The sequence below is a fragment of the Falco cherrug genome, chromosome 9, assembly GCF_023634085.1.
Source record: "Falco cherrug isolate bFalChe1 chromosome 9, bFalChe1.pri, whole genome shotgun sequence".
In the NCBI taxonomy this organism is placed as follows: domain Eukaryota; kingdom Metazoa; phylum Chordata; class Aves; order Falconiformes; family Falconidae; genus Falco; species Falco cherrug.
Genome location: NC_073705.1, coordinates 12471328 through 12484541, shown reverse-complemented (window position 1 = coordinate 12484541; position 13214 = coordinate 12471328). Strand labels below are relative to the sequence as shown.

Below are 13214 nucleotides of genomic sequence, written 5' to 3'. Positions count from 1 at the left end.
AGGTGACTAGACTAGCTTATAGAAGTGTCTGCTCTGTCATGTCACTGCAGGCTAGAGCTTACACTTGAGCACGAGGCCCTGACCATCCACACTGCCCCATTCAGGTCCATTCCCCACCCTCAGCCTCAAGTGGAGCAAGCGTTTCTCTCCAGGCAGGAGAAGACTCTCAAACTTGGGGCCTCCAGAGTACAGACAACTGGCTCAAGCAACAGTGCTCTACGAGCTCAATACACTAAAGACAGCGCAGATGTAGCTTACAAATCCAAGCTGGCCCGGCTCTCTCCCCTGACACAAGTTTTAAACGTGTCTTGGAATACTAGAGATGTTTCAGAAAACTCAAAAATCTTAATGTATTCATTAAGGCTCAGTATTCAAAACAGGCAAGCAAGATATTTTTGTCAGACTTACATCAACAGCAGATCAAAAAGTTATATGAGATTAAATCATGAAACAATTAAAAGATAAAAGCATAGTCAATGGCAAGTCACAGAAAAAGGGGAAATAGACTCTCCTATAGATTACTGAACATTTTCCCCAGAGCTCACAGCAGCCCCACAACAGCCCCAGCTCATTCCATCTGCAGTGACACGGGCAAGAGCCAACACATGCTCCAGTCACTCCAGAGTGGCACATGTGTCAGTTGGCATCCTCACTGCTACACCACCATATCAGCAGCCTTGCCTGCCTTTCCCCCAGCGAGGGCACAGCCTTGGGGGGGGTGTCTTCATCATTTCTCTATCTCAGGACTGCTACTCTTGCAACAAACCTAGATAAAGTTGTTCGCTGGGTTCAGAAGCTACAAGAGACAGCAGCATGAAACCACCTTGTTGTTGCCACCACAGAGAAGAAAAAGCCACAGGCTGAATAACTACCTGACAGATTTCAACGTAGCAATGTTTGCAAATAGGTTGTTTCAGTAGGGCTTGGCTGCAGCTGTTAGCAGGCACACTACCAACAAATGTGTTATGTATATTCCTAAATAATCTTGTAAAGGAGATGGGTGGTGAGGTGGCAGTGTTTGCTGATGATACCAGATTGTTTAATATAGAAAAAAGCAAAGGGAATACAGACAAAAACTAGAAAACACTATTACACCACTGTCTGTATGCATGTTACATGCCAGTCAGACATGGAATAGAGCTCTTACTCCTTCCTTCTCCCATCAAAAGGCAGAGAAGGCAACACAGATGATGCAAAAGGGAAGATCTGCAGCCTCGCTGTTACAAAAGCGATTACTGAAGTATGACAAAGGTAATTTATACCCTGAACAATTAATCACTCACTGTCTCTTAAGATACCAGAACCAGGGAGGCATCAAAAGATCGGGTAGTAGAGTTCAAAAACAACATACACATCCTTAAATCTGTTAAACGCTCCAAATGCCAAAGACTCACATGGGTTCAAAAGTCAGCTGGAGACAAACTCACAGCTACCACAAGCAAATACACAAGTGCTAGCTCAGAATGCTCCTAAGCAGCAGACTGCAGCAAGCCGAGAGCACACCTGGGATAAAGCACTGCTGGGACCAGACCCTGCTGGAGTCAGGACACCAAGCTGGAGAGGCCTCTGGTCTCACCCAGAACATTCATTCACATGTCTGAGGTTTCCTACGAGGCCTGTCTACAGAAGAATTCACTGGGAGGTAAACTGTGTCTGACTGGGATCAAGCATGGTGTTTGTGGCTGCTGAGAGCCAACAGGGAGCTCTAACCATGCTCCGATACGGAGCAGCAAGTTTAGTAAACCACACTAGCCCAGACTATCCCACCACAGACCAGTACAATCTGATCTATTCCTGGAAAGCTAGTATGTTGCTAAACTAAGGGTAAATATCCGAAGATTTTCCAAAAGGGTGGGGTTGTCAGCTGAAAGCAGAAAAATGTTTTTGTGTTTCTGCAGTGTGAGTCCTGTCTGGTCATACCTTATTTAAAGGTCAAGTGCCCACCATACAGCAATGCCAGATGGACAGCTAGCTGGCTGGGAAGGTCTTGGGGGCACTGGGACTTACTGCAATCCTTCACAAAACTCATTAGTTCACAAACTCCAGGCTGACAAATGGAATTCAGAGTGTCCCTGGCAGAAGACTGTGGCTCTCACCAAAATGTAAATCCTCCTGACCAAAGCCATCCTTAGGTTCTGTTCAGGTGCCACCAGGACTCCTGCTCAGTTATCCCTGATGCTTTACTATGCTATGACTATGACACTAACCTGCCATGCAGACAGAACACACTGAGGCTCAGAAAAGTATGAAGCTCACCTCTGTTAGTGAGGTCAAACAACTGATGCTAGGCAGAAGGAATCCACAGGATCCCTCCTACATAGGTCTGAATCATCCACAAAGCAGCCCTTTGATTTAGAAGGTAATGCAGGAGGTGCTTCAGACCACTCCTGGAGAAGAGCAGGAGGTCAAGATGATCAATGGAGCCTGCGGGCATCACAGCCAAGGAGCATCAGCTGAGCTATAGGTGTGCTAGAGTTTGGCTGGGAACAACAGGGCACAGCCCCTTGGACGTAAGAGGTGGCTGAGCACTGTGGGAGCTGAGAAAGCAAAGCTGCTCGTAGAAGCCACAGGCAGAATTGAGAGGTACAAACAAAGCTACATGCTTATTTCTTGGTGGAAAAGATGATGACTGCAGAAGGGTGGCACCACAGCCCTGTGCTCAAAGCCCACCCCACCTCCCAGGGTCTGGGTATTGGGGGGAAATATTCCTGCACCTTTGAGTATGCTAACTTCTGTTCTTACCACCCCCCCAAAGGAACTGGCATGTGACTGACCCCCTAGCTGCTGTCTTCCCTCTTCTCCCACTAGTTTTTAAGCATCAGAACCAGATGGCAACTCCACTTCAAAGTTGGACACATGGGGGGGTGTACAGTGCAGGGAGCAGCTGTGTAACAGGGGAGCACAGGGGTGCCTGCTGAGCTCCCCACAGGCCTCGCTTCACTTCTCACTGGTTGCGGCACAACCTCAAACCTCTGCAAAGATCCCCAGGCCAGAGCAGGGTCAGGGCCAGACAGTCAGAGGGCTCCAAACAAACAGAGCCAGAGCCAGCAGAGCTAACAAAGGCCCTCAGGGTAGCACTGCTGCCTCACCACACCTTCAGCCAAGCTGGGAAAGGATTAGACTCATTTCACAGACTGTCTCCAGCTCAAACCACCTCATTACAGGAATTTTTGCAATATATTGCAGACCATTATCTTACTCACCTCCTTCATGATTACGACTGGCCAAATGCTGTAGGATAAGAGGTCATGCCCTCCACAGGGACTCATAGGCTCATATCCCCATCTCCACCCTAGCTTTGTGCCAGGTAGGGTTTTCTAACTTTCCTTCCACACTTGTCTCTCCAGAACCCTTGTCACCAGCTGGAGTGCTGTGGCTTATGCTTTGCTAACTGGTAATTTCCCTTCCACAGCGAGCACAGTATCTCTGAGCCAGTCTAGAGCCAGGTTTTCTCTGCAGGTCGCATGGTCAAAGCAATGAAGTGATAAAGCTCAAGACAGGCCTGCTGAGAGCGCAAGACCCTCTGGGTGGGCAAAGAAAGGAATATATCCATGTGCCTGAGCCCTCCTGGGACTGTTGGGAGAGATGTCCCGCTCCAGCACAGCTTGTTGAGGAAGACTGGCCATCTCAGTCCAGAGGGGGACATTCAGGAACTACATTAGTGATTACATTTACATGCATTCATTACATTCATATGCATTCATCATGGGAGGCAAAGAAAGGCTAAGAACAAGTGTATGAAAGGTGGGACATCAGAGTCCTCTCCCAGGCTGGCAGCTCCCTACCAGGGTTGACTTCGGTGCCAGATGGCTCAGGCAGTGAGGCCAACAGCAGCATGCAGAAGATCATGGTAGCAATCGGAGGCGCTGTGCAGGGTCAGATGGGTGCGAATCCTTCAAAAACAGCAGCTGCCATCTACATTTCTGAAAGACAAAGCAGAAACACAAGATGAGAGCCCTCCAAAGACAGGACTTCTCTGTGCTGCAGACTTGCTATATTGACATTGCCTCATGATGGGTTGGGCAACCTTCCATGTCTTTAAGAGTGTCCTGACCTCAGCCCTACTCTGACCCATCACCTGATAGGAGGCTTAGCGAAGAGCTAATGATTGCCTGACAACCTATAACGTATCTAAAGCTATTAATGTAATTCAGGTTTTAGGAGCTCAGCTGCCATGGCTACTGTGCAGACACATACTCTCTTAATTGCTTTTAAACAAGTCCAATGCAAAATCATCTCTCCCCCATTGATTCTTCACTTTCCTTATCATGTTAACAAGTACTGAACCTGGATAGTCCGACCAGGATCCCCAAGCGGGGTTTATCCATGCAACACACACCTCTATCTGCACCAGCCATCTACTCCAAGTAGCCAAGGGGGCACTCAGGAACTTGTCATACAGCCTTAAGATAAATGTCTAAAACAGGGTGTAACTAATCTCTTCCTACATGTTCACAGTGCTGCCAAAAGAGCATGTGCACTCACACATGCGAGCACACTTAATTTCCTGTTTGGAAACAAGGAAAATAGCAAAGAGCTTAAATGCTGGCAATTTCAGTGGAAAGCCATGATAACACCTAAAGGAACACAAGGTCATATCAGCAGTTATGTGAATTCTTCGTGTCCACATTCACTACAAAGAGCCTTGGGAGCTTCCCATCCTGGAAGATAAGCTTTACAGAAGGCAGGTTAGAGGCTCTGCCTCGTATTGAAACGTCAAGCAAAAAGATAACAGAACAAATCAGTAGATGCAAAGTTGTCAGGACCAGAGGGTGTTTGCTCAAGAATCCTCAGAGTGGTAGTAAAAAGGAAAAACTGAATCTTCAGATTTGTTAGTAAAGAAAGAGAGGCTACAAAAGCGACCATCGTTGTGCTGGTGCATACATGCGTGCAAGCACATCAGATGCCATTAGCTCAGAGATTCATAACAAAAGGCTGTATTTTTTCCACCCAACGTAATTAAACTGTACAAGTCACAGCCATGAGTTGCTGTGGATACCAAAACAATTGGATATATTCACAACAAAAAGATACACCACAGCTTCTTAAATCCAAAGGTAAAACCTTTGGCTCAGGAAATCCCCCAGCCACAGATTGCTAGACGCCCAGAAGCTAAATCAGGGTTAGAATCACTGAAGCTTGCCCGGTTTTTATTCTCTTTCTTAAGGATTTGCTACTGGCCATTGTCCCTGCTGGATTCCGTCAGAAAAGATGGCTCCAAGCCTGAAAAACAACTAAGGGCCTTCTTGGGAAAAGAGCCAAACAGGCATGCAGGAGGGGAAACTAATGACCAGTGCACACTGCCCAGTGGTGCTGTGCTCAGTCACACAACAATGCAGGCAAACAAACAAACAAACCAACCTTACAATTGCCAGGACCCCTCCTGCTTCAGTCACCTCTTGTACTCTATGTGACTGCCCTGGCCGAGGCTGGAAGGCAGCTGACAAGGTTTGTGATTTTTGTGGCATCTCAGGTGGTGAGTGTGCAAAAGCAGAGCACTGGAGAGAAAAGGCAGTCCCGATCTCAGCAGGAGGGTCCAGCAATCAGAAAAGAGGTTTTGACCAAGCACTCTCAAGCTGTGTGTGCATCAAAGGTCACCTTCCCCCACGAAATGGGGGGTGGAGGAAGGAGGTGAGGCTGGTGACCTCTGATGCAAACATACCAGTTGCCACCATCCCATGGCAGACTGCAACATGGAGCAGAGGCTTCTTGTAGCCATGCAGAGGGAGACTTTGTAAAGACATTTTGCAGCAGAAAGACAGATCTGGTGGATGTTCATCTATGCAGGTGATGGCTAGGGTGCCCCAGAGGCTCCCAGCACAAGACTTGCAAGGGGGAACTGGAGAGAGTTCAGCACTAGAGGAGACTTTGCACCCACAGGACTTGAGCAAGGAAAGTGTCATGAACATTAAAGCCTTTAACTCTAACTACCTTCCTGGGAAAGGTTATGGGAAACACAGGAGAGCGCTGTTTGATGGTGTACAGGGTGCCCTGCCCATCACTTCGGTGTCTACCCAGATCAGCTATACCATATGGGTGCAGCCTGGGCTAAAGATCCTTCCTGGGGGTCCCCATGCTGGATCAGCCTCTGAACAGAGCTAAAGAGGTCCTGGCAGGAGAACAGCAGCTTGGAGACATCTCCCAGGTGACTTCTCAGCCAGAGGTTTAAAAGCTGCCAGCTACACTGGAGCCCTCAGATGGCAGAGGACAAGCACACATACACTGCATGCCCTCATTAACTCCTTCAGAGCCTGGCCAGCAAGGAGAGGACCAGGCATCCATAAAGGTACAGGCTAGCTCCCACCAAAACACCCTGGGAGCTCCCTCTAACTTGTCCAGGGTTAGGGGAAAGGATGGCCAGAAAGCATTGAAATAGTCATTGTGCGTGGCTAGCAGAGGCCCAGAGACCACTGTTGGAGCAAAAAAAAGAAGCGAGAGCAACCCCAGACATCGCTAAGTGTTCAGATGCCTTGGCTTCCCGTTTGATCCGAGAGCCCAGCAAGGAAAGACCAACAGCAGGGAGGCAGATGCCTGCAGCAGAGCACAAGAACAACCCAGCACCCACCACCCTCTGCCATCGGCGCAGAGCTCACAGCCCAGCTTCACCCGGAGGGAAGCTGACACTTCGCGCAGGGGTTTTGTCTTTTGACGAAACAGTAGCTGTGCGAAGCATCTCTCATCCTCTCAAAATGACATGCAAGTCATCACCACGGCCACAAATATCACAGCAACATAATCCATGCAACACAAACAGTACCGTTACCTCATTTGACCAGGTAAATGTTTTGTTTTTGACAAACAAAAAAATAATAATAATTTAAATGCCCATTTGCTTTACCCAGAGCTCATGCCACATTCTAAGTGACACCTATGCTACTGCCACATAGCCAGCCACAGCATTTCACCGCTGGCACGGGGTGATCAGAATGTAAACAATAACAAGAGGAAAGAAAGAACAGGGTGGAGTGTGAACAAGGGAAGTCACAGAGAAATGCCCAAGCACACCATGTCAGCTCCTGCCACCAAGCCAGCAACCAGCGCTGGAGGAAGGGTGCAGGCTGGGGCAGCACAGACTGTGGCTGTCCCTGTCCCACCATGTCCTGCTTGCTGCAGCCAACACCCTGGGAACCAGGGGCTGCCCAGAACCTGATGGGTATGTGGAGCTTGGAACGTCACACAAAAATAGCGTGGGCCTGGGGGAACTGCAAGCCAAAACTGGAAAGCGTGGCCATGGAGGCCAGCCTGGCCTCCAGGAGAGAAAAGGAAAGCTTCGGAGCTGGCTCTAGAGCTCACCTGCCTGCAGCTCTGTGCCTATAAAAGCTGGTTTTGAATTTGGCCCTTCCCTACCAAGACGAGCAGCGTGAATCCTCTCTGGATATGTCCATCCCTAGTGATGACAGAGGGAAGGCCCTAAATGGCTGGCTGCACTAGCCTCATCCTTCCCAGGCGGCCACAGTTTGGCGAGACAAATTCTCACCTTGGTATGGCAGTGATGAACTATTTCCAGCAGTTCAGCCCTACACAAGGACCCCAGCAGCTGGGTTCAGGCTGTGCTGGGTTTATTCTTCCCAACACACTCAGTTCCCAGTCCTGAAGCATGTTTGGGGGTTGTCCTGGGAGAGGTGCTGCACACAGGGAGCAAACAGTGTCATTTCTCATCTTCTGGTGCTCCACTGCAGCTGTTCTTCTCTTGAGCGAGGTCATCAAGAGTGTTTTTCTCTCCTGCCTCATAATTTAGAGAAGCCTTAGCTCCACTTGGGAGCTTGTACTGCCGGAAATCTCTGAAGAACTACTGATGTTGATTTCTGCTGAGTCTAAATCTCAGCTAGTAGTAGACTGGATTCCCAAACTGCACACTTCCCAGTGCTAGAACACACTGGAATATACTACTATATATAAGCCTCTGTCCAAACTGCTTTGGAAATCATCTTCCTAATGATTTTTTCCTGGGTAGATGACTTGATACTTTTATTTGTACCTCTTTCAGCTGCATTAGAGCCCCTTGCTGTACTCAGCCCTTTCTTCCTGACCTGCCCACACATACACAGAAAGTGCCAAACTATAGCACAAGCCCGAAACCAGCAAAAACAGGATTAGCAACATACTCACAGAGGCAAGAAAGTGTTAAACTCTGTTCTCAGGACTGAATGGATCAAGTTGCTAATTGCTAACAGCTGGCTACAGGAGAATAAAATCCTGTTACAATCATTGTGAGTGGAAAAAAAATAAAAATCTACTTGCTAAAAAAACTTACTAAGAAAATGCAAAAGAGGGAAGTTTTTCCCAATATACCCAGCAGATACCACGTCTAAAAAGCCAATTCATCTCTCCGCAGAGAAACAGCTCGCTGTGACCCAGCACCATCCCCAGCGCAGCATGGGGCCTTTGAGCACAGTGGGCGCAGGAGGGAGCTATTCTTTAGTGATGTGCACGAAGAAGGTGGGACTTGGAGCTCCTCCAGGTACTGTTCTCCCTCCAGAGATCCATTACGGAGGTCTGGCATGTTTGCAAGCCTCTCTAGATCCCAACTGAAACAGGCATTTGTTTTAACTGGTTCCTTCACAGATCATTACCTCGGAATGGGACCTTAGGGTTTGCTGCAGGAATCCCATTACAGATGCCCAGCACCGCACCAAGAAACTCCCCGGTTGTGATGGATACTTACAGCTCTGCATGTATGATGCACACCACGTGTTACAAGAGGACCTACCCTAAATCAAAGTTTCCTCAGAAGAGGTTCAGAAACTATTAGGAGGATTGCATGGTATCTCCTAGCATTCCTAAAGGAATTCATGGGGCAATATCTGAAGTCTGAATAAGAGGCTGGAAAGCATGATTTCTATTTTTCTAGCTCTAGCATGATGGTGGAACACTTCTCTGCCTCAGAATTAACCTGGGATACCCCAAACCCAGCAGTCTTCCTCTGGAGCACATACTTTACAGCCCATGCAGCTCCAGTTTGGACCAAACAATCTGTTGAAGAAAATGCTTAGCACAAAGGATTCTGATCGCTTCTTAAAATGTTTTGCTTAGTTTACAATTCTTGCTGCTGGTATCAATTTTTAGTTTTTAAGAGAGCTTTTAAGCCCCAGTCATCTCCTCTCTACGCATTCCTATTCAACAGGAACAAAGATTTTGCCTTTGCAACTCAACATCACGCTAAGAGTGCATGGGGATAGTAACCTTAAGAAAAGGTAGTATCTTCTAGTGGCACCAACTGCCACAACATTGGAAAAAAGTAGAGCAGCACTGCTGGCGTGAGAAGGTGACCACCCACTCCAGCAGAGCCACTGGAGGGTGAACAGATGAGCCCAGTATCAAGGCAGCCACACCACGTGTGCAGGAGCCCTGTGAGAAGGCAGCAACAAGTTGTCCCTTAGGTGCACTGAGAGTATGGTCTCTAGCCATCCCTAGACTCAGTCAACCAGGCAGCACAGGGAGAGGCCTCTGCATGACACATGGGTGACACCTGGACAAACCCAAGTGCAAACAGTGACACCAAAAATCAACATGCTAGACAGTAACAGGGGAGCTGGGCCAGCCCAGCAAGATTCTGGCATGAAGTGCAAGGCTGCAACAGGACATCTTGGATATAGGCACCAACAGAGATGGGCAGAAAGAGTAAAAACCCATGACAATGTTAGGAATGCGGTGGGGGACATAGGGCAAGAACAGTGACACCACAAAGCCATGTCCAAAGCAGCAACAAGGCTGGACAGATAAAAGCAACCTGTCATCACAAGAGACACAAAAGAACACGTGGGGCTAAGAAAAAGACCACCATATTCAGGAGTGGCACTCAGGGCAGGGACAGGGCCACCACAGCTGTGTCTCAGGCACTGGCAGAAGGATGGGAACATCAAGGTCTGGGTGTACTTTACTGTCACCCTCTTGAGGGGTGGGTGACAGGAATGCCCTGAGGAGGGCTTGAATCTTTTTCCACATTGTAACCAAACATCTAAAAGGGCTATTCTAAAAAAAAAAGTGACACCTCACTCTTGCTAAATTTTAGGAGAAAAACAGCATTCCAGTCACCTATGACATCACCATTTAATACTGGGAGAAGGTTCAGCCCATGGACTCAAACATGACCGAGTACCTTATCTACAGCCTGGAGGTGTTGTGTTTTTGCAGAAGAGTTGGAGACCCACAAATCTTTCAGCATTTTCCCATTGCCTGTTGGCCAGCCCCACAGGAGTGGGGTGTCCTCACTTTGTAAAACTGCAGACAGCACTTTTGACACAAACCCAGACTTTGGGATAAACGAACAAATGAATTTAATGCAAAGTTAGAAACCAAAGTAGAAACCAAAATTAGAAACTATTAGAAATGCAAAGCCAAAGATAAGGAAATGCAAATTCACCATACTAACTATTGGTGGTTCTTCGCTCAACTAATCCAAAAACACAGACACCCTTCCCCATCAACCCCAGGGCAAGAGTACACTGTGCTTATCTCAACTGAGGAACTTGGAGGTACTTCCCATGACCCAGGCAGAAGTGCCAGGCACGCTGCAACACTACACAGGACATGAATGCACACCATCCCCCAGGAACCCTAAACCCAGCAGCAGGGGCAGGGTGAGCCTCATGCACTCCAACAAGCCCTCCAAAACACAGGTCCCCTCAACTGAGAAGCAGCCTCCAGGCCCATTGCTTCCATATGACAGAAGCAGCAGGAAAACCAAAGATGTGCACAAACCAGAAGTTGCAATTAATTCTCTTCCATGTGCCCAAGCAGTGGTGATCACTGTCCCTTACCCTTACCAGAGCTTCCTTCCCACACAGAACAGGCACCAGAGAGCACCTGGCACATGGACATTTTCACTCTATTCATTACACTGGCATCTCTCCAGCTTTTTTTCTTTTTTTTTTTTTTTTACACTATCCTTAAAACATATCAACTACAAGTTAGCAATAGTCCTCTCAAGAACTACAATCTTCCACTGTGAGTCTCACATAGCAACCATATATATGACATGTTAACCACACAGGTGACAGATGGAATATTAAGAGCACTCAATCTAAACCACCTTCCTCCCTCCCCACTCTCAAGGGGCTCCACCATAACCTTTTACTTAACTGTACTCGAATTTGTATTCTAAAGGAGATCAGGTTACCGAGTTGCAGAATTATTCGGGCTGGAGGAGATCCTCAGGAGAACATCTAATCCCACCTCTTGCTCAAAGCAGTGTTAGCACCAATTTCAGAGCAGCCTATGTAGGACTTTGTCCAGCTGGGTCTTAAAAAACCCCAAGGATGGAGGCTCCTCCACCTCTCTGGACAACCTCTTCCACTGCTTGACTGTCTGCGGAGGGAAAACTTCACGCCTCCTTACACTAGGACAGCACCTCCTGTTACTGCAGTTGAAGATAACTGTCAACCCTCCTGCTACACACCTCAGTAAAAGGCTGTTTCTGTCATCTTGATAATCTGCTCTTAGACATCCCACAGCCTTCTCTTGTCCTGACTAAACCACCATCAGCCTCCTCAGCGAAGCCAAATTTCAGTATTAAGTTACTTAGAATTTGCTCCCAAGTCACCACTCGTGAGACCGAGGTTCCACCCAGGCAGTGGAGCAGCTCTGGCCAGATTTTGCTACGACTCCCACCAGCTTCTTCATGGGCAAACCAGGGAATAACGGAGTTTGTCCCATAGTGATACTAGAGCACTACTCCACAGCCCTCTGTTTAGACACTGCACGGATCACATTCCCACCGGTAACTATTTTTGAGTGGTATCAGGTGGCACTTTCTAAATCTACTTATTCAACATCATACTGATCAGCCAAATGGAAGCTGAGATATTGCCACATTAGCAAGCAAGAGGGCAGGGACTGGTTACGCTAACAGCAAACAAAAGCCAGATACCACCAGAACTGCTCAGGAAGGTGTTTCTCAGCTCAGAGCCCACCAGCTACCAGCAGTGGTGAGGCACCCCGGCAGGACATGAGGATATGCCAGAGATGGGACCCTGCCCAGGGCAAGGGGGACCTGCCTTCACAGTGCTACCCAGGAGCTGCCCCAGGGACCTGACTTGCCCCCACTTCCAAAGCACAGCCTCTTCTGCTTCCCAGGAGCAGCAGCGTTTGGTCAACAGCAGGGAACTTAGGAACCAGATATATGATGTCAATGCAGTTACTTTTGGCAACCAGTACAGGAATCTCATTAAAAACCACAATCTGAAGACTTTTCGGACGTGATCTGCTTTCCATCAGAGCACATGGATCACTGAGCATGTTCTTTCTTTAATTTGACATTGATTTAGGAATGCACTGGTTTCCTCAGATCTCGCTCTGGATGGAGGTTATGGAGGTTAGTCTCAACCACCTGTTGGTTACCTGCTCCCACTCTGTTTTAAAACACTGCTACATTTACGTTTTCCCAAACTTCTGGAACTCCTTCGGTCTTCCCAGATTTATTACACATTAGCAGGCAGGATTCAGAAAGCTGCTTTGCCAGTTTGTTTTAAACAAACAGGTTCCAATCTTGCTCAAGTTCCAAAGACTTTTAAATGTTATCTTGTGTTTAACACCCTCCCTCATTACCAGTGTAATGGAAGGTTATTTCCATATTCTCATAAAGGAGAATACATCATCCAGCTTCTCCCCAAACACAGGAAACATTTTGCTGCTCAGTATTGTTATTAGCAATCAGTTGGGTATTTTTAAGCTTTCCCAACAATATAAACACCATGGATGAAATTTGTTTTGTTATACAGATATCAAAATATTTCTCAGTGCCCTGAGATGTATTTGCTATGCTTTTTCACTTATCTTCTGCTTTCCTTATTAATTGCCTACCTTCCAAAATACTTCACAGTAACAGCTATTTATCCGCACCTTTTTTTTTTTTCCCAAATTGCTCCTAGTGGGTTCTTTTTAAAAAATAAAACATGATTACTGGAACAGACTCTTTGCAAAACCAGAAGAGAAGCAAACAAAGTTGCATACAGCAGCACGTAGTACCCAGCACCAAGCTGAGAAGCTGCTGATTTTTGCAAGGGTGGAAGCCAAACTAAGAGATGGTTCAGTGAAAAATCAAACCAGAAACACTATTTTGGAACATCTACTAATTTAGCTGGCCATCTAGTTTCCATCAAACCACCACAGAAATGCTGATACTACAAAAAGCTGCGTTTTATGAGTTTTGTAAAACGTCTCTTCGTATTCATAAAACAAAAGTTCAGTGCACCTGTCACTGGCACACAGACTTC

General features: G+C 47.3%; 1 protein-coding gene across 6 annotated transcripts in view; it reads right to left on the bottom strand.

Annotated features, from left to right (window-relative positions):
- Positions 1-13214, bottom strand: part of LOC102057925 (discoidin domain-containing receptor 2-like) — a 61223-nt gene that overhangs the window by 27416 nt on the left and 20593 nt on the right. For all 6 annotated transcript variants that reach the window (XM_055720697.1, XM_055720698.1, XM_027809484.2 and 3 more), the window contains one exon: positions 3786-3923. In XM_055720697.1, the coding sequence (XP_055576672.1) occupies positions 3786-3849 (64 nt within the window). In that variant the 5' untranslated portion in view covers positions 3850-3923. The remainder of the gene's footprint in view (positions 1-3785; positions 3924-13214) is intronic.